This window comes from Dendronephthya gigantea, unplaced genomic scaffold, assembly GCF_004324835.1.
Source record: "Dendronephthya gigantea isolate DGI-Jeju-01 unplaced genomic scaffold, DenGig_1.0 000067F, whole genome shotgun sequence".
NCBI lineage: Eukaryota > Metazoa > Cnidaria > Anthozoa > Malacalcyonacea > Nephtheidae > Dendronephthya > Dendronephthya gigantea.
This window is the reverse complement of record NW_021163077.1, coordinates 1,184,509-1,206,788: the sequence shown is the minus strand read 5'-3', so window position 1 is coordinate 1,206,788 and position 22,280 is coordinate 1,184,509. Positions and strand designations below refer to the sequence as shown.

At 37.0% G+C, this 22,280-nt stretch overlaps 2 protein-coding genes across 2 annotated transcripts; one reads left to right on the top strand and one right to left on the bottom strand.

Moving 5' to 3' along the window:
• Nucleotides 1–1,630: 1,630 nt before the first annotated feature.
• Nucleotides 1,631–11,822, bottom strand: LOC114530872. The gene is made up of 4 exons (XM_028552468.1): nucleotides 11,638–11,822; nucleotides 3,009–3,090; nucleotides 2,521–2,639; nucleotides 1,631–2,323 (listed from the first exon to the last, which is right to left on the bottom strand). The coding sequence occupies exons 1-4, from the start codon at nucleotides 11,728–11,730 to the stop codon at nucleotides 2,075–2,077; spliced, it is 543 nt and encodes a 180-aa protein (XP_028408269.1). The 5' UTR covers nucleotides 11,731–11,822; the 3' UTR covers nucleotides 1,631–2,074.
• Nucleotides 6,549–22,204, top strand: LOC114530871. The gene is made up of 6 exons (XM_028552467.1): nucleotides 6,549–8,978; nucleotides 15,461–15,655; nucleotides 19,348–19,440; nucleotides 20,041–20,119; nucleotides 20,702–20,808; nucleotides 21,237–22,204. Exons 2-6 carry the CDS (start codon nucleotides 15,584–15,586, stop codon nucleotides 21,477–21,479), a joined length of 594 nt encoding a protein of 197 aa, XP_028408268.1. The 5' UTR covers nucleotides 6,549–8,978; nucleotides 15,461–15,583; the 3' UTR covers nucleotides 21,480–22,204.
• The last annotated feature ends 76 nt before the right edge of the window (nucleotides 22,205–22,280 follow it).

Below are 22,280 nucleotides of genomic sequence, written 5' to 3'. Positions count from 1 at the left end.
TCCTAAAAAAGAAATGATGAAAAAAATTGCCATAAGCATTCCATCGAATTCTAAAAGAAATTCACAACAAGAGGAAAGTTGAACTTTCCATAAACAGAATTGATGAGAAGTTATTATGGTAGTTATTACGGCGCGTAAGCCAGGAGGCAATTGAAAACTCCACAAATAGGAATGAAATATGGATGTTTTTACGTTATCCGCGGTATCATAATAACAACAGAGCTCACCATTAGCAGGTGTTTAAAATATATATATATATATTATGCGGAATTACAGCTGATTATATGTAATAGAAAGCAACAAGAAGGTGAATATAAACTCTTCATAAATAAAAATGGTCGATGAGAATGGATAAGAAATAAAAAAGAACCACAGGAAGCAATTTGCTATTTAACAAATAGATAACATCGAACCGTTGTCTGTTCAGTTATATATAACTGTCAGTTATATAACTGTCAATGGATACACGGATGACCTGTGATAAGAACAAACAAAGTAGCCACGAGCCCCCTGGGCGTTTATCTACAACTGAACAGACCTTTTGTTTTATATGATAAAATCGAAAAATTTCCGAAATTATAAACTGGCAAATAGTTTCCCCTACACTTAGAAAATTGTCAAAGCAGACATTTTGCAGATATCACGCGTACATGATCTATATAGGATTGACGAAATGCTATTGGCTAGCTTCAGAACGTGCTAAAATGTGATTGGCTGACAAAATGAAACAAGACTGGATAACTGATTAAATTCGTTAAAATTATCTGTGAGGTCATTCCGTGCGTCTGTCCTCTTATAGATCATGGCTCAGTTGGCTCTCGGCCAACGAAATTGCTCGAATTCTTAACGTTATTATATAAATATATAGATATAAATATGAGCATTTGAAGAAGTGTGCGTATAGTTCGTTGTTTCGCAGTAAAGGAGAACTAGAAGAAAGATGAACTCTTCATAACGAGAAATGATAAAAAACAGATGTTATAAATAGGATAACTTGATATGGTATCATACTGGAGGATCACAGAAATTAAGAAACTGATTATCAGTCTCTCCATGAACAGAAATGATGAACTAACATCTTCTAGTTTGAAATTAAGGGGCTGTTTACATGAGTCCGGTTACCCGAGATTCAACGAAGCGTGAGAGGACTTTGAGGTATTAAAATAAGTCTTTATGACACCAAACAAGTACATGCTAATCCTATGTTGCGGTGATTATACGATGGCCAGGATCATGTTATCTGCTCATTTCAATACCTCAAAATCATCTCACGCCTCGTTGAATCTCGGGTAACCGGGCTCATGTTAACAGCCCCTAAAAGGAAACGCGATCAGAAAGTTCTTCATCACAAGAATGATAAAAAATATGTTAATACGTATCGCGTGATCGCGCGGGTGTGTCGAAATATTCTAATAGTAGCTAATAATTCATTAGTACGCTGGGAAAGCCCAATAGATCTTTCAGAACAACGAGTCAACTACATATTCATTCGCGATTATTTTAGACGTATTTTCTTATCTTCCACGTGCATGTTCGTATACTCATGCGTTTACCTATCTAAAATGATATCTAAAATACCCATAAAAACGTGAGCGTGGAGATCAGTCCAGTTGCCACAAAGGATCAGCTCCCGGTTTTCAGATTTATTTTTTACACGTACAAAATATTTTCTCCAATTTCTATATTACAAATAAATCTCCCCAATGGAATAAATTATATATATTATCTTATCATTTGCATTCTAGTGTCCTGTATGTCAGTTTAGTACGCATTCAAGTTTCAAGATACCCCAGTTAATAGATTTGTTTACCCATTTGTAAAATATGCAACAAATTAAAGACCTAGGATTCTAGTTTTTTTGTATCATTCAAGCCTATTCGTTGGAGTTATTTCGGTAGAAAATTTAGAAACTTAGTATCTCACCCGTTCCGTGCGTACATGTGTCACGTTAGCCTAATTTAGCAGTGCACGTGGCCTAATTAAGTAGTACACGCTGCGACTGGTTTTAATTAGGCCCCTTGGCCTAATTTTGTAGCATACGCAGCCCTATTTTTTACTGCGGTTATCTCGTATGCTATAACCGAATCCAAAATAGCCTCTGTTTTGAATATCTTTGGTTTATATCGTCCAAAGCGAATTTGAAGTTCCATCTTGAGCTAAGATTCTCATATTTATCGTCAAAATTCTCATAGTTTTTCTCGGAATTACGTGCAGCCGGGAAGGCGATACCAAAAGCCTTCCTTGGGCGACGGCCATCTTGTTTTCTTCGCCGTTTTGAATGTTTTGACTTTTTTACTCGCTTTTTCATCGATCCTCTGTGTGACTGTGCCGAAAAAGAAGAAAGCTAGTTACATATTTTAGACATATTTGTTAAAGACATATTTGTTTCCTATTTCAGACGGTCATACATGTACTATTTACAACTGTTTTTGTTTATAAGTTTAGGTTAAACAGATGTCTTCTGCATGATTGAATATTCTATTTGGCCTGAAAGAAACACATTGCCCAATGATGCCTTACCTGTGTGCTGTCGTCAGAATCAGATGACTTTCTTTTCTTTCTAGCACTTCGATGTTTTTTTGCATCACTTTCGTCTAGCTCTTGCAATGTCAATTTGGAATAGAGTTGTTCTCTGTAAACTATTACGGTAAAGTTGAAAAAAATATATTTTAAATATATTCTTTAGAAATCCATGACCAATTGCGTTGTTACTGAGGTATTTCGAATGAAAATTAAGGGCGCTGTTGAGACTTTTAAAGTTGGAAAATACAACATTTTATTACGCTCCGGCTCTGCTGACTTTTATTAACATTTCCCAAGACTCCTCACTAATTAACATCCCTCAAAATTACAATTGCATTTCAAGTTAATCGCAAGGAAGATAGCATAGTGTAACAGCGCCTTAAACCTTTTAATTTTTCTGCCTAACCCTATAGTTCCGCCACCGCTGAGGTACATGCATATTGTATGAAATAAAGTATTGCATAAACTATTATTAAAATGTTCACCTGAATATCGTTTTCCTTTAATTAGTTTTCTTTCGGTCTCATGAACATGGCCGCACTTGCAAGAGTGGCTGTTCTCTTGGATCTAAAAAGAATTCATATGAATGATTTACTACATGAAAATTATGTATAGCGGTTATGACGATTATAGTGATGAAAATTATATATAGTTATGACGAAAGAATTGCAACGGTATTAATTAACCTACTAAACTGAAGTTATACTATACAAAAATTTGGCACCGTTATGCGCGACGTCAAGTTGAAACGGGCTATACGTTGATATTGTCAAATTTAAGTGGGAAACAATGAAGCTTTAAGCAGTCTTTAAGCGAATCCGGTTTCGTACGTTAGCTAACTAGTGCCACCGGCCCGGAAAGAACTTTGAAAACAACTTAATATGAAAGTTCGTTTTAATGCAAATAACCCAACCTTACGTCATTGTGAATAATGAATAAAAATAACAATAAACCTAATAACAAAATAATTTCAGTGAAAATCAGTTTCAAAATTTGGGTTTTTGTTGACACACAAGACTCACTTCCATGTCTTTATTCATAAGAAAAAAAATATCAAAAAATATAGTGAAACTGATCATAATAATAGATTTAATAATATCATTCTCAACGCTCATTCCGTGATTGGCACTATATTTATAACGAGCTACTTCTCCTGTCCTCATGCAGTTACGTCATTTACTGAAAACGGACGCATCAAAAGGCATGTTTACTCGCTCAATTTTCATTTGGGTTTTTCGATTCTCTATCGATATTGGACATTGTATTGAAAGTGAGCCTCGCTACTGATGAATGTATCATAGAGTCAACTGAAATACAGAAATAGTTCCGCAAATTATAGCGAGTGATGAAATTCCGCGTGTATATATTGTCACTAACGTTGAATGATCGAGGTATCGTTCCGTCCATCTTATATACACGCACGCGCGATATACTGCCAAGTCACCATTTAAACTTTGAATTGCCGTTAACAAAATTCGTATTGAAGTTAGCGATATCGTTCTCTGTCATGCTTTTATTTACTCCAGTTCACAGATATACACATAAGATCGAGTTAGATCAAGACAAAGTACCACTGCACGATATATGATATTCAGTATTTTTTCAAACAATCCTAAAACGCACTCTGAAAATTTTAACGGCTGCATTTTGACGATGACGGCATTATACGCGTTATGTAGGGGGTCGTATCAATTTGGGGATGTAACCTTGATTACGTCACTAACTGTTAATAAAACTATATTGCAGTGCAAAGCGAAAGAACTGAAAATTCTCAGAAGTGCTTTCGTGTATAACTTTTAATTTCATTTGAACGCTTTCGGCGAGCTGTTTCTCTATGCTTTTTACAGATCCCATCAATTTAAACGTCTTTACAATGCATTTCAACCCACGCTGCTCGCGATCACGCTTTGAAAACGTTCTTCTTTTCTCACAGCACTTACTTCTTTTCTCTCAGTGGAAAAGGTAGAAAAACATCGGGCCAAGCGATAGTCTTTCCAAAGCGTAAAGCGTTTGACCACACGCTGCATGCATGGAAAAAATTACTGTTGAACGGTTTTGGAGAGTTGCACTGATGTCTCTCAGTTCGCTCACGTTGAGATGATGATTGTATAAGAATATTATTATACATTAATTACTATATAGAAAAAAGTCAATGTGTAGTTTTCGAATGTGCATAAGAGTTACACTTTCATTTTATCAATGCAGTGATCGAAGGTTTAGAACTTTATTGGCTGCAAGACTATGATTTCTTGTTTCAGTCTAAAGTCAACGCTGGTGCAGTTATATTGTTATACACTACATGCATGAATAGCAGGTACTATTTATCTATAGCCGGCCTAATAAATAAGGATAATATAGGTTAAGAAGGACGAGTTTCATCTACAAAACCTACTATTTATCCGCCCGAAAAAGGCAAAATCTCTGTATTTACCAACTATATACATGTGCTTTGCCTTTGAGCTGCCCTAATTAGGCTGGCTAAATAGAAATACATATACATGCATCATTTCTCATAGGTCACATCAGGTACACTGTATACTAGATTCGTCTCCAATTTCCATATTTACTTCCTCTTGTAAAATCCTACCTCTCTACAACATGATACACAAAACTGTTCCATCGCATATATCGCACTTGATATCAAGTAGACTTGTGCTCTCTTCTTTATGCCTCGTAAAAAGTAAAGTACGGCGTATACGTCTCGCGACTATTTCAACTCCCAAGAGTTTCGCTTTCGACTTCCGTTCGCGTGAAAAAAGGTTCCTAACCTTGAAATGCTTTGTTATGCTTATGGGGTCTGCCGGTCAAGTGATAAATATAGCTTATGTATTCAACTCTCTTACAAGGTGACAATCTGTGGGTAATTCCACGCTTATAGCAATATATCACTTTATTTATCTCTTATACTAGTCCCGGGCAAAAGTTATACCTATAGTTATCTGTATACATATACTTCTACTGCATGTGCTCAGATTTATGTTTATGCATGAAACCCGGTATGTTACACGTGGCAATTTGCGCAGTGATCTCGTTTAACACATGATTTCCGCACTGTATGTCTGTATCTTATCAAAGAACTGGTCCTTGGTCTGTACTTGACTTTCCGCGCGTCAATTTTGCATACCACCGATGACACCATTTATTTGTTTTTATCTATTTTTCAAATCCATGCACGCAATCTGGGCTTGTTTCAAAAGCGCAGCGAACAGCGGCATGCAGGGAGATTCTTCCGTACATTTTTTATTACTCTCATTCTTTCGTGTTAAAAACCTACCGTTTTAAATTTCAGGAAACAGTTACTGATAGGGGTTCGTGTTCCTGCTTGAAATCCTGATACAGCCGCGCACTTACACATACAAGGAACTTAGCTAAAATGCATATTCATAGCGTTTATCCAATTAACCGCGTGCTAGCGAATATGTATTTTCATCGGTTTGTGTGACGGAAGGTCGATCAGCGTGTTTTCTTAGAAAATCAAAATAGGTAACTGATTTCACAATACGGAAAATAGTAGTTAAACCAGACACCATAAGGAGCGTTAAGCCCCCGAGTGATTAAAAAATGACGATGCATGTGTTCGAGAAAAGTCAAATATCTGCATCATGACATGCCTTGCTGCATGGAATAGAGTTTTGCAGTCGAAAGCATGGCGTAGAATAAAGTTCAATAAACACAATCAATAACTGCATGATGAACTACAAGGGTATTTAACTCATGCATGTACAACTCGTGAACACAAGTTACGCTAAAGAAATTAACGAAAAAACTCGAAAAGTTGTGGTTAAAAATGAATACTGAAAATTTAGCTATATGTACGCGGCGGATTAAAACACAGCTGTAATCGGATCTTGCAGTTGATGAACGACAGATTGAGCATGTAACAAACGCTTGTGTTCAAATGAATCCATTGTACATGTAAAAAAATATGATTGAAACTTGATTAATTGATATCTTAACTTACAGCAGGAATATTAAGCTAATTCATATATAGCAATTTTATTATTATATTAATTTATTAATATTAGAATATTTATTAATTTTACTCTCGATTATAAACCGATGGGGAAGACTTCAACGTAATATGACTTTCCGGGAACTCAGTTGGGAGTTGGTTGTACACAACGACAACGTCACTTTCCCTATTTGGGTTTTGTTTTCGATAATATCCAAATCAATTTTTATTTTTGCTTTTGATGCTACTTCGAGTGAGAAAAGAGTTTAAATTTGTGCTGAATTTACTCAGTTTTCTCAGTGAAAAGTACAAGACAACCTGAATGTCAACAGTTACACAGCTTTGCCAGCTGTTAATGCCGACAACTGTTAATTTTGGTCTGGTGATGCCGGTAGTAAATGATCTCAATTCTTGGGAATATTTTCTATTGATCTAATCGAAAGTGTTCATGATGGAACTGGCGACTCGTGCTTGTTCGGTTTCGTAACGGCTCATTTCAATGCCCCCAAATCACTTCACTTTTCGGTAATCAAAGAGTCATGTTCCCAATTAACAAAGAGTATAAATACCGAAACAAAAAGCACTCAGCGAGTCAGCGATGCAATATTTGTTCATCTTTTTTGCAGTCAACGAGTACATACAGCGTGCTTATAGCCAAAAATATCATCGATTTGCTATAGGAAGATAGTGGACAACATGTGTGGTCCACGCTGGTCCACGCCACCAGATGGCAACCTCAACGAGCTCAGATAAATATATACCTCAGAACTCGGACATAATGATAATACTCCAGGCTCCCCCCACATAATTGGCATTTTTCTCATATTTGCGATCGTTATTAACGTACGTCCACTGTGCAATTTGAACGCGAAGCAAAATGGGCCGATTTTCCACTTGACATTTTAAACACAAAATTATTTTCTGAAAGAGCAAACTACAAATAGTTAGAAATTTCTGCGTATTGATGTCGTCAAATGTGGGACTGAATCAACCAAGAGGTTGAAAGAGGGAAACCCCTAAAGGGAAAACTTTGGGTACGAGGTTGGGACTGAATATGCATGATCTCGCTGAGTAGGCGCTGAAATATGCCACTTATCAGTGCTTTAAGCACGTAAATGGCCAGCTAGAACATAGCTTGAATTCCCGCATACGATGTGAAATTATACTTATTTAGGAACTTCGCAATTCGGGTTATATCTTCTGCATTTCTAATTATCTCTAACCAAACCTGCATTTTCAAGTTTCAGTTTAATGTGGTCTTCGAACTTAGCTTGCGCATATCAGATGTTCTTTCCTAGATCAAAAAATCAGCCTAAAATGCAAATTTTCTATTCAAAAAATATAGTCTCCAGTCAACCCTAAGACTATACGCACGTCTATACGTTAAGACTATACGCACGTCTTAAACTATTTTCTATTCAAAAAATATAGTCTCCAGTTAACCCTAAGACTATACGCACGTCTTAAGTCTTTACGCACGTTTTAAAGAAAACTCTGTGAAGCCAGTATACTGCCATATAGTCCACTCATCATGAAGTTCAATACCAAAATTTAATAAGTCAAAGGAATAAAGCAAGCATACTGATAAATTCGTTAATTTGAAAAGCATTTCAGTTCTATTTACTAAATGGAATTGTTAAAATTAAAGAGACAGGAAACTTTAAATTGGCTTCAGTAATAGCGGAACTCAATCGAAGGTCCGTTTCATAGGATTAATTAGGCTGACTTGCATACTAAACTATCATTGTCCTCGGCCCACATTATACATACTTTTTAAGCGGAAGAACTTCGTTTGGAAGTTATAGTATACATTCAAAAACGTAATCTTTTGGTATAGCATGCGGCCTACTATATACTAACACAGATATTAAGAAATTGATTATACGTAAGTGAAAAAGACATTCCTTTAACAATAGGTCATTTGATCACGGCCATGTTAATATTTTATAAACATAGTTCATTTAACATTCATCATTGTTATGCATTAGTATTTGACTTTAAACCGTCAATGGCCTCATTATGACAAACTTCTTGCACTTTAACTCGTCCCCTTTTTGGGCCGATTACCGCCAAAACCTCTTAACCGTTTTTACCCTTGTAACCCATGCAGCTGTTTCCTTTCAGCCGTTGGCTTTGCTAAAGCTATACAAGCTACTTCATGAGATAGCATGCATAAATGCTGTTACATCATTTCATTGAATTCATTCCATGCACTTTCGGCAGTCAATTTCACTTTAAATTGTTCTTTCTTTGCCTGAGACATATCGGTGGCACCACTTTCGACCCAGGCCTACTTCCGTAATCTCAACTTCCTTAATAATCTGTGTGGGAGCTCAAACAGTATATTTAATTCCTCTGTATATTTGCGAAGAAACTGGAGTGTTCATGCAGACAGTCGTTGTGTTTAGTGCTGTCTAGACTGTCTTGCGTGTTAACGATAGTCGATACTGTAACAGAAAGTCAGATAAAGTCGTGGTTGCAAGTTGCATAACACTTGTCGAAGGTAGGAATTTGTATTAACTCGATTATGTGGTAAATAAACGAAAGTATATTAGTAATAATTTGAGTGCTGGGTTTTGATGGACAGTCAGTGATATGCAAGAGGCTGCACGCTGTTCAACAGTCGCCGAAACTTTGCCCCGATCGCTAAACGAAAAATCAAGCATGTTTTTGCAAGTTCTTCCCCGGTCATAACCGTGCACGGAAACCAGTATTGTGGGAGAAACGAATGAATATCACCTGCGTTTGCCGGTTTAAACGAGGAAGCTCTCTGCTAAGCTTTCATCAAAATTTGAACAGGATCAACGTGAACGAACGTTGGCGGGAAACTCGGGAAGAGCCAAACTGCCAAAGCTCTCGTTGACGGCCAAAGTCTCTAGCCAACAGATTATTCGCTCACTTTGTTTGACCGCGGGCCGGTTATTTAATAAAGCTTCCTCGTGGCGGTTGTGTATTTTGGCCGTCATTACCGTCAATGTACTGGTGGCTAAATTATGTTAGATATTAGATAATAATCCGCATGCAGCTTGTTGCATTGTATATCTGTATGCAAATCATTCGTGCCCGAGCCTTTAATCAGTTGTTAGAGGCAATGCGTTTTATATACAACGAAAGTCAGCATTTTAGGGCCTGTTCATATGATATATGAGACGGGTCAGCCCGGTTTAGCCAGGCTATCTCGCTTTCGCTGGCCCGCTCGATGTTTTCATGGGAGCCTGTTACAGAGATCTCGCTTCGTTCAGGCGGGATCTCGCCAGAGCCGCGCTGGCCCGAGTCAAATAATATGTGAAGCGATATCCTGGCACTGTCGAGCGAGCCTGGCTAAACCGGTCTGGCCCGTCTCATATGTGAACAGGCCTTAGTCAGCAAAGCGAAACTTTAGCCGCCTTTTTCACAAAAGGTTATCATCGTTGGCTGCGTAATACAAAAATATATATAAAATTTGCAAACATCGCACGCCTATATATTTTGTACAAAAATTACAACATCAGCTAGGAACTGACTTGCGAATTTAGTAAACACGCTTCCTAATCGTGACGTCACGGCTGGATGCTATGTCGTTTTTGCGTTTGTTTCGCCTGCCGGATTTCGTGTCGCGTCTTAGGCCCCATCCACACGATGCCGGAAGAATTTGAAAACGCAAGAATATTCTTACGGTTACGCGTACCGTCCACACGTATCCGTGTAATACGTGTTAATTTAACGTGCTTTCCGAATTTTGTTGTTTTTTAGAAGTTAGGACCGGGCAATTTGGCTTTCGTATTCGCCTCATCGCCTGTTTCATTAAGAAGTTGTAGGAATTGTATAGATTATTTTGATTTTGAAGTGTTTGAAATATCACTGAGAGTGAGAATTCTTATCAAAGCATCAGGAATCTATCTTGCAGTGTTTTAACGATGAGAAATCCGATCACCGAACGCGCTTGTTAATCTTTGATTACCTCTAGTTTTATATATAGTTCAGTTATCGTATTGCTGATATTTGCTTCGTTCAAAATGTTGTTTAAAGCACAACATGTATATCTATTAACTTTAGTTGTGCCTGTTTGTGGGAAAGTATGAGCGCCCCTTTCAAATTTTCGCTGAGTTTAAAGATTGCTAGTTCCGCTTTTTGAAAACTACTTTTAGCGAATACTGAAACGGAAGGTTGTGTGAAGTTTTAGTTGTTTAAATTATCATAACTCAGAATGGTATCAGATATTTAATCGGCTTTAAATACGTCAAGACATACAATTATATACGGAGTTTTTTCCTAGTTATTAATTCAATTCAAGTATAAACCTGAGTTGTCATTTTTCTCATTCACAGTACCAGCCGTTATAACTTCGCGGCAGCACAATGTCAATTGGAATTTAATAAACATGAACATTTATTCACGACATTGTTTGCATTCTTAAAACACCGTCTGCAGCTACGCAGTTTCCAAGGAGCGTAGCAATAAAACTATACGTGTTCTTAATTCAGTATTTCTCTATTTCGGCAAGCAATTAATAACTGAACTTCATAAAGAATAGTTTATTTAGTGATTCGCTATCAAACAACTAGAGATAGGTCGGAGAACAATAAAATTAAAACCGTTTATGGATAGGAGTCAAAAGTTTGTACGTCATATCATTCATGCCATCTTAGCTTCGCCCAATCATGTTTAAATATCCACATCGGTCCAGTATTCATTCACGAGTTTACAGACGATAAAAAATATATGCATGCCGTCATTACATTTTTTCGATCAAGTTCTTTAATAGTTTCTATAGAGTAGTTTCTATAGTCGTTTAGATGCTCGAATGCTTTTGAGATGAAATGAAAGAGGACCGCTTCTTTCGTTGTTCTTAAGGTCTGTTGACTCTGTTTAAACGATGTGATTTTGTCGGATCCAATTTTAATACTTCAAATGGATGCTTTATAGGTGATTGATTAGCAATGTGTATGACACAGCAAATCAACGTTAACTAAAGCCATTGGAGAACAGCTTTATTATGCAATAACAGATCACATTTTACACGCCAGAAGTGCATTGGATCAAACAAAATTTGATCGTTTAAAAAGACCTTCACAGCACCTTCTCTTAGAAAAGTAAACATATATTCAATGTCAGCAATTTTGCTGCGACAATTCAGTCAACAGCTATACAAATTGTGCCTTTTATATCAATGCAACCCTTACCTTAACCCCACAGGCTATGCAAGATATATCTGTGCTGACATTTGTGTTCAAAGCCATTGCATTCTGTAGTTTCGAGATATCCCTGCTGATCATCGTAAGTGTGTTATTAAGCTGTCTTCTTCGTGCGCACTATTCAGTTTTTGAATTTAAAATGAAGTCAAGTCTAATTGCTCGTTATATTTATACTAGAGAGGCCTAGAGACGTGGTAACTAAGCTCAGAACTCAGCCCACGCAAAAATGACATCAGTTTTTAAAAACATATGACGTAACCATACATGATTGGCCGCGCGTATTAGGCAATACCCAATATGGCATTTCGCGTTGTCATGTCACAATGCAACGGCATGATATGGAGTTTTAAAATAGACTGTGATATCATCGGTTAGGTCAATTTTCTTCACCTCTTGATATCCCGCAACCAACCAAATTCAGAACGCATTTTTTGACAGAACCATGTTTATCATAATGAAAGTATAGCTTGTGCATATAGTTAATGAAATGCAAAATTTGGAAAATTTGTTGATCAGTTGGGTAAAAAACTAAAAATAATACCATCGTTACTTGCTGAAGTAGCCATGTTAGTACTGCAATCTCAGCGGGAAAAAATAAGCATGAATTTGTGATGAGTCACGAAAAATCTAACCGTAATCTGATATGCGCGCATGCGTAGGACTGTATAAGTCATAAATATCCATGAATCACATGACCCCAATGTGAATATCCATGAATCACATGATCACATGGTTCCTTATCCGTCACATGTCTATTGTATTGTATTTTTGCCAAACTATACTGGCAATGGCTTGACTTAGCTTCTCAACCGTGACTTGAACAACATGTTAATTCAGACTTTACCATTTGTTTTTTTTGTTCAAAATACAATAGACACGTGACGAATAAGGAACAATGTTTTGCATAAATGTTCCCTGACGTAGTTAATGAGTTCTATTGTACTTTTATGTAGTCTCTAAACCATGTATATTCTATTAACTGTGCTTCAACGAAGGTGCACTTTACTTCGAAGTGACACCCCCGCATTCCAGACAATTCTATATGATCGCACTAGGGACTAAGTCTATGTTACTGACATTGTTCTCTCGAGTAGTTTTTTTTTGTGTTGACATGGCAAAAACAGCATAATTTGACATCTATCTCAAGACAATCTCTTCTTGAAGTGAATAATTGCCGGATTGTCTTGTTATTCAAAGAAGCATCTGCGCTCCTAATTTTCGCGCCGAATCACAGAATAGAAATCTGTTCTGTTCAACCTATTATATAAGTTTCTATTCTGAAGCCAAACCACTGACCTATACAGGCTGTACTAGATCTAGTTTAGGTCAGTGGGCCAAACTCAGTGCTGCCTGGTGAAACGCCTACTCGTAGAGATAGTTGACAACAGTAAATTGATCAACAGACTTTCGACTCGAACAAGCCCAACGTGACGTGTTTTGCCGACATGATTACGTATGCAAATGAGATGACGAGTCTCGCAACCGTACCTAAGATCTTCGTCTTTGTTCTAACTTCAAGGTATGTCAGTATTCTAAAAAGCACACAAACAAACTAATCGGTAATTCCTTGTCATCAATAGGAGAGTCTAGAACGTTCTCTGTTTAACGGCAAGATTTAAGGCAAAACATTTAAAAATCAAGCTCTTGATGGGGTGGGGATGCGCAAGCCATGGCATGGTTGCGAAGGAATTAAGATCCCCGACTCAAGAAGTTGCGAATGAAAGCGAGCTTTAGAATACAAGGGCTCTTGTTACATATGCTGTAATAGTTGTTGGTCATACCGATTCAATCGTAGAAAACTAGCTAGTAGTTAGTAGATAATGATATAGAAAAAGGTTATACTATTATAGTCAAATTTAGTGATGATGTTTGGCTTCATCCAATCGAGACGCCGGAATTCATACTATTTACATATTTCAGTTTCTTCGATATGCGCACCCCTGATTGCTTCATAACTTTATTCATCGCTACACACACACTGCTGGGACCTGCAACCATGCTTTTGTAAGACTCCAATCAGCCAACTGACATAGTTAGCCACAACCAGCCAATATTCAATCAAGTTGAATTAGCAAATTAGCTGTCGATCATGCAATTTTGATGGACTTGCACTCACTAAACTTAATTGATGTTACATACTGTGCAATTATGTTCAGTATTCATTCATTTATCAATACAGGCCACAAAAATGTGAATAAACAGAAGTAAAACCAGCATTTCTCATTTACACAAGCCAGGCATAAATTGTCTCTCGCTGGACTGTGTAGAACATTGTCAGTGGACAGTGATGTAGAAATAGGTTTACGCCTGCATGGCCAAGAATTGTTTTGCATTAGTATGTTTTCTCAATTAGGATCTGACCGATCAGTTAATACGAAGGATACCTAATACGATCGAGGAATATTTAGTAGAAATTTGATGTCAATTTAAGTAGAAAATGGGTTATTTTAAGTGCATGCAAAGTAACCAAGAGGTACATCCAACCTAAATTCGGGTATATATGAAGCGTTGACAATGTTATTGGAATACAGCATGCAACAGTGATAACTTGAACCCTGACTTGGTTAAATTGGATATAATTTTATCCGTCTCATTAGTGTAGCTAGATGGCCAGTTTAAGGGTTCGGAAAATATAAAACCTTTAAGCAAATTTGATCGGGAGACACATATATTTCTTTAAAACGGAGAATATGCCTTTTATGCGATATCTTTTAGACAAATGGCGTTGATTTGGAATGATGGAATTTTTAGCAATAAATCGATTTATTGAAAGCTAGGGCTTACGCATACTCTATAATTTTACTAGCTATATATATATGCACTGAATCTTTGGACTTTCAACAACATTCCTTTGAAGACCTTTCTTCCACAGATCGTTATACTTTTACTTTTCAGCAGCCACATACATACAGAGTAAACTGATAACCTTTTGTTGCCTCTTCTATTGCAAGAGATTAAGACTAAACTATTTGAGAATTGATTTTCTGCCCTTTTAATCACATCACATCGCTATGTGAACAAAAAAACCACCTAAAAAAGGCACTACTTAGGACGCTTTCCGTGTAAACACAATCGGAACGATCAAATTCTCAAATGAAACACAAAACCTTCGCGGGATTAGGTCATTTAGGACACAGGTGTGCGGGAGTGAAAAACAAACGTGCATTCACAAGGTGATCTATTTTAAACGAATTTTTCGAAATCTGTGTGGAAAATCTTCTCTCCCGAATGTGCGATCGATTTCTTAGTGCCGTTTTTCATCTCAGACTCGGGAAAAGGACAGTTATGCACCTTTATCATCTCTAGAGATGCGATGAACTGTCCTGTCGAAATAGATGCATGTGTAATGTGTTCTCGAACAATTCACAAATCATCATTGAAAATGACATGTACTCGATATTATCTCGTCCGCACACTCGTTCTAATATCAGGGAAGAGAGCTACGGTTTTTTACGCCTCTAATATTGACGTCGCAACATATTAGCCTCGTCTATATCTCACGGAATTCAGTACATGCATGGAAACCACGGGTAAAACGCATCCTGATATCATACGCGTATTATATATAGCTGTCTAAGCCTGTCTTACGGTAAAAGTGCCGTTGTATATATAATCTTGAGTCGCCACCTGCAATGTGGGCAGTGGAGCCCTCAAAGACTCACAACAATCCGTCCAATAACATTAGCCGGTGGTGTGTCGCAACATATAAGGTCACACATCACATGGCCTGCATGTCTTGGAATATGACGAGTTTTATAATTCTGATACTTGTATAATATACACATGCATCTCTTGGGCTCTCCTTATATAGATTAACCCGCTGCCCACGAGAAGCCCACGGATTAGCATTCGAGGCTTGTATAGAAAACACCGACCGTGTCTATATATATATATATTTATTTATACATAAGCTCGCTCGAATGAGTCGAACAACATGACGACACAAGTTAACGAAGAATCGCTCAATTCAAATGCCAATGAAACGGGGAACAAACGAGGGCAGACGGTAAGATCGATGTGTGGGTTTAGTGAAGGGCTGTGAAACTTGAAATACAACAGGAATGAAGTATCGGTACGCGGTTAGATTATTCGAAATTATGAAGCGAGAAAGGCACTCAGCCAGACAGACAGGCTAATTCGCTATTCGTGTAGACGTAAAGTTGCTTCACTAGTGTACGTGTATATAGTTTGTACATAGGTATATATATGTCTTGGCTTGTGATGGCGATCGGGTTTCGATATGGCATGAATATTTATAATAACATATATCAAAGATCAGCCTATGCAAAGGACGGCTTAATCTTTGGTGAACAAAACGTGATTCTGTATTTGCGAGGCTTTAGTGAGACTCGGTCGAGTTCATATAAAGATTGGGTTAAATTATATAAAAAGCTTCACAGAATTACAGCACGGTCAGCAAAATACATTTCGGCCTGCAACTTAGTTTATAGGGCAAAGACTGGGGAGGTTTTCGTCCTCTGGAAATGTAAGGAATTTTGGAAATGAGGGATCTTTGTAATCCTTGCACGCGGATGCTGTAAGGGTAGAACAGAATGGGGAAGTTGTCATACGTAAACGGTATTAGACTATGTATAGTTTGAGTATACGCCATGGGATCCTTCCATGATCAGAGGTACGTATATAGTATATAAATATATATACACTTAAACGAATAATTATATAAAATATAATATAAAATATAATATATATATCTTTTAAGGATGTTCTTACTTTTCCGGGGGTTTTTGTTTTAAATTTTATGGGTGAATACAAAAGAATGCGTAAACCACTACGGCCATTGTCTAGTTTTCGATGTTTTAAACTTTATATAGAAAAGGGAGTAGTTTTCTTCGGAGTTCGAGCATTTACCGTATAATTATCACAAATATCGCATAACTTTGCAATGTTTTCCATAGTCAGAGTTGAAACAAAAAATGTATATAGCTATATATACATAAAGACCTATTATGCGGCCACTGGTACTTTGTTTCTTTTAAACGCTAGCTGGCGTTGATCCAATTGCGTTGTGCGAATGGGATTAAACGTATTCTGTGAAAACCTATGACGTGCTGGGTCACGATTTTTGCCGGACCTTGGCGGAGCCGAAGATCAACTGATTATAGGAAAGTAAATTAACATGCAGATCTTTTGCATGCAATACGTGACTTGGGCCAGGGTCAAACATAGTCTTCTCCATCATCGGCCCTGAACGCATTGAAGACAATGGATAATCATTTGAGATGCTTTATTATCTATTGTGTTTAATGCGTCAGACGCCTGTATGCGGATGAAGAGCGACATCTGACAATAGCCACAAATTGTCAAATAAAAATTTGTGGGAATGCAACCGTTTGAATCAAGCCTGAATCAAGTGAGCCGCATTTTCTTTTATCGTTATTTCGAATTTACTTCAGTCATCATCATATATCAGCCGGATTAATTGTTTTGACTTTATTCGTTGTTTTCCTGGTGGACTGGTTATAGGAACCCTGACCGTGACAAAATAAACATTTGAAAAGTCGAATTACAAAATAATTATTTTTCTGAGCTCACTCACCGGTATTCTGTATTTTTTCAAACAACTATACTGGTCTACGCGGTAGTTGCCGGGCAGGGGCTATTGGGGTTTTCTTGTAGCACGTTTCATCCTAACAAACCGTTACATTTTTGGCTGACTTTCGACATCGCTGGGGACTCCAGTGACATCCATTTTGCGCGCAGTAACAACTATTGCTGTGATTCTTGAAAAGCGCTATCTAGTAGATCTTAATCAGAAGAACTCTTAAACACAACATCCTGCAACAAGCTATTTTGTCTATAGGAGTAATAAAATCGCTAATAATTAATGTGCGCCATTCATGCATATACGTACGTTGGCCGGAAAAGCTTTATGACGGCCTCATCAGTCAAAGTAGAAAAACGTTCATTGGATATAATTGTAAATTCATAAATTGATCAACAATGTTTATTTTCTATATATATATAATTGCCAAATTAAGATTTTTTTAAGAAAAGCTTTGAATTATTCCAACTGCGTATTATTTTCTATTTTCAACCGTTATCGCGCTTGTGACGTTTTTCTGTTCCCCCTACTGCATATCAGTTCCGATCAAATTATTACAATATTTTCCTAACTATATCTGTGGTCTGTGTAGTGTGTATAGTTTGACATAAATACAATTATACCACGGTTATATTATACGCTATGACAGTTTTGTGACAAGCTGTTAATATTGATGTGAAAATGTATAGCCTACAGAGTATATATATATAAACAGTTGAAAAAATAACACATTAAAAATCAGAACGGAAACCTGATTTATAAAGCAAGTATAGCCATATAGCCATAGGTAGCTAATAGCTATATAAGGTAAAACAGACTAAGATAAGGTGAAAATTAAAAAGCTTCGCGTTTTAAAACCAAATTATTTTTGTAGATGGTAAGGTAAACGAAAGATTATAATCATTGCCATTCTAAAATCAAAAAGGCCTCCAAATGCATGGGGAAATTTGCGATATTGAAAACGCAGTTCTGACCAAATTCTCCTAACAATCTACGTATAGCTATATACTATATAGTTCAATTAAAAAGGAAAAAAACTACAAAAAACCCATCATATAACACATATATTAGAGCGAACGTTTATGCCAATGTGAACAAATCGGCATGAATCTGACTTATACGTTATAGTTAAAGATGCTGGTAAACCTTTTTTTTCGAATTTACTAATTTACTTTTACAAAATAATGGGAAATTACAAGCAATGGGAAATATCACAATTAAGAGTTGACACTATAATTGGAAATCCGGTTTCCTGCCACCGGAAATGTGTTCATTGTGGGTTTGGTGAGCTCTATTAACTAATGCTTATTGTTAGCGATATTTTACTGTAATTATAAACGCCTGCACTCAGATCCAATTTCTCATATCCATTTGGGGGCATCGCATAAAGTGTATAGCTATATATATTCATGATTGCTGTTTGGCGATCGGGCCGACTTCAAATGCTTATTTGGAAACTGCATGGGTGCGAGCAAAAACATCAATAAGACGCCACCTTATAAACCATTCAACCTTTTGAATGATAGTTTGTAAGGCATACAAACTTTCCAAAGTAGAAGAAGAAGTATTTAACGAGTAACGACAATCGAGATCAGTGAATTCAACTGTTTTTACTACATGAAAAATGCTATGAAGAAATGTGGAGAAGAATTTTGAGTGAAGAAATTCAGATCGCTGATCTTGGAGAGTCAATGATCTTGCATCAGTGATGGCTAGTCTGTTTTCAGTAAAAAGGCAGTTATTACTAATCTGTCTGAAATATACCCGGACTGAATTAAGCATTACTATGTAGCTATAAGGACCATGTGCCAAGTTGAATGACCCCACTAAAGATCTTTTATATACGTTTCTATGGTTATTGATGTGAATGGGAAATTTATCCTAGTCATAATAATTCGTCATCAATGGCCCTTTATATTTACCCCCGATTTGCCGTTGTCGTTGAACAAGTAATTGGGGCCACATTGCATGAGTCCGACCTCATTAAGAATAATTCGGCCTTAAGTTGGGGTCGCTAAGTTCAATAGGACGCGTTGTCTATTTAAAAGCCGAGCAATGCCTTTTACCTTACATTGAATTTTCCCTTGGGAAGTGACGGCATATATATAGTTCATTGAATGTGTTCTTTCTCGTAGGAATCAAACAGGAGCTCGTCGCAAAACAGTGACATTTTAGACCTGAATGCTGATATGTCCTCTACGATACAGTGCATTTCCTGTAATCGCGAGGTTAGTGCCAGACTGCTGGTGTTTTGTATTTAGAAATTTGAGGTATATGTATATATATCACTCGTTTCTCTTCGTTGTGCTGGGATAACGAAGTTTATGTTATTGGGTTCAACTTTCGGTCCTGTAATCGACTTAAATTCCCATTATTTGGAGCTGGTTCAAATTTTCAACCGACGAGAATTTTGGTTTTTCAAGTAAAGTATCCGCGTTCAGATTTCGATATTTGTTAGACGCGACTGACTTAATCAAATTTGAGCCGGCGAAATTTTTTTCACCGATTCAGCCTACAGATTTGACTTTTGTCTCCAATAACCTTCCAACGAGAATTTTCGCTCCTGGGTCGTCTAGTCTGATGCACGTATAACATTTAAATGCATGACGCATGCCCCTTCAATAGTAGCGGATGAAAAATCTCAAAGAACCTCTTGTTTGACCTGGGCAAACACCACCCAGGCATGCGCAAAGTTACGTTTGACCACAATCAACTGTCGCGGCAACTGATTGCTGTGAGCATCACGGTTCTTTTTTTACATGAATCGAATAATAATAATGATAATTACGTAAAATTGGCGAGGTTATATAAATACGCTTTACTTACAGATGCCAATTTCGAGTGAATCATGTGTATGTGGTCACGTTTTGTCGGATATCAAGTCTATGGAAGGAAAACGATACTCAGGTAAGCTTGTGTGTTGTTTACATAATTCATAAAGTACAATCTATGTCCCAGAAATAAGTTCTTCAAGTATAAAAGCGTCACAAGGAATCGCTCAGTTCTTGATGGGATTTTATCGTATGCTTGTAATATTTTTTTAAACAACAAACAGTACTGCAGACCATCGGGTAGGTGGGGTCATGTGGGGTTAGACCGGTCGGTACCATTAGGGAAGCTGATGGTCCTGTTTCTTTTACAACCCAGTAATTTTTTTAATTAACTATGACTCGTTACGTTATGACAAAACATTGTAGCAGTCCCTGCAGACTGGCATTATAGTAGCAAATATATTCCTCAGTTTGTTTCAAAAAGTTGTCAGACTACAGCAAATAGGAATGCATTCACAACCGTGCATTATTCCATATCTATCTTTACATTAATGCTTTTCCAGACACGCGCTGAGAAGATCGCACTGGATCGATTCCCATATATTAGGTTTCCTTCTTGCCCAAGTTTGAGATAAACGTGATCAGATTCATGCCGTTAAGGCACGAACAATTACCACGGGTTACTCCGATCATGAACTTATAATAATTTTAACTTCAGGATATCGAGAGGAACTGTACAGTCGTTTAGAGATCAGAAGGATTTTGGAAAACCACGAAAAGCCCAAGCGACCAAAACTAAAACAAAAATCACACCCCGTAAAACAGGTTTGTAGCAGAATTGTTAGGGGACATTGCTTGCCTATAAAATCCTCAAAATATTACCGTGTTACCGTATTATAAGTATTATATGTAGTTCCCTTAATCCCAACCAGTTTCAAAACGTTTGTCCTTTAAAAAACCCTTAAAGTTTGTACCTTAAAGTCTATGATATAGCTAAACCTTAAAGTCTATGATAGCTAACTCTATATTACACAATGCTAAAATTTTACTCAATATTGAAACTCATGATTGATAACTATTTATTGCAGAATTACTTGTCTGTGTTTCACTAGAAATAGGTTGATAGAGATGATATTTACCATTGTTAGTTATAGTCACCTATGGTAGGCATTCGCGATGAATGTTTAGGGTTCATGAAGGAAAATTTGGGGTATCAGACGGTTCTTAATTTAGCCGCCTATATGTTTCTTTAGGGCATAACTAACACCTTACACAAGCCACAGATGAAAAGACGTCACAAACGCAAGTCACCAGGCTCACTGACGGAGCACACAAGATATGAGCACACACATCACAAGGTGAACAGACCTGAACAGTCTAAAATTGAGGATAATCCAGGTATCTGGTATCTGAATCCGCGATTTAACTTCAAGGACGCTTTAGCGGACATTAATAAGAGATTAACAAGTCAAACCTCATTTTGGATAAGCCTATGAAGAGACGAAAAAGGAGATCAAAAAAGAATGAAAATGGGGTGGAACGTCAGGGTGGTTTACGACTGAATATATTCCATAAAATTCTATGTGTTGTAATGTAATTCACATTTCCACATAACTTAAGGCCGTGTTACGCAGTGCAATTTTTCTTGAAACTTGCAATGCGATTCCACTTTCGAGAGATTTGAAATTTATCAAGTACAAAACTTTTGCGTTTATTACACTGATGTTTTTTATACATAGTCGTAGATTTTGAAACCTCCTGACTAATTTACATCTATCGAAAGTAGAATTGCATTGGAAGTTGCATGAAAATTGCATCGTGTAACACGGCCTTTATCATATTTACAACGGAAAAATCTTTATCAAAACTATACTTTGGTATGTAAAAACGCGAAGGTGGAAGTCAACGCCACTGTAAATTAATGCATTAAAGACAATAGATAACAAGGTATTTCATCTTTATCTATTGTTTTAAATGCATATTGAACAAATGTAAAATGCCACGTTTAAAACAGGCTTATATATTATTTATTGCATATACGCACAGTTTTGACTTTTGACTCGAAGCTTAGCTTCGGAAAATTGTTTTGAAAATGGTTAACAATCAAGACGAAACCTATCGCTATGCAGCAGAATATGGTCTATAGCTAGTATACGTATGTCAATGTAATTTAGTACTTTGGTCAATAGACTAAAGTGTAGTATACAAGGCTATAGCATGGGAAATTTATGTACATTTTATCATATTATTCATAGTATTAAACAGCCCCAGCTATTTGTGAATGTTGAATATTTCAA

Bases quoted from the DNA above. Each gene is read 5' to 3' on its own strand.
- LOC114530872 (XM_028552468.1), bottom strand. From the start codon at position 11,730: ATGATCAGCAGGGATATCTCGAAACTACAGAATGCAATGGCTTTGAAC. The intron at 2,640-3,008 runs GTGAACATTTTA...TTACCGTAATAG, and splicing joins TAAAGGAAAACGATATTCAG to TTTACAGAGAACAACTCTAT. The intron at 2,324-2,520 runs GTAAGGCATCAT...TTTTCGGCACAG, and splicing joins ATTCTGACGACAGCACACAG to TCACACAGAGGATCGATGAA.
- LOC114530871 (XM_028552467.1), top strand. From the start codon at position 15,584: ATGACGACACAAGTTAACGAAGAATCGCTCAATTCAAATGCCAATGAA. The intron at 15,656-19,347 runs GTAAGATCGATG...TCTTTCTCGTAG, and splicing joins GGAACAAACGAGGGCAGACG to GAATCAAACAGGAGCTCGTC. The intron at 19,441-20,040 runs GTTAGTGCCAGA...CTTTACTTACAG, and splicing joins GCATTTCCTGTAATCGCGAG to ATGCCAATTTCGAGTGAATC.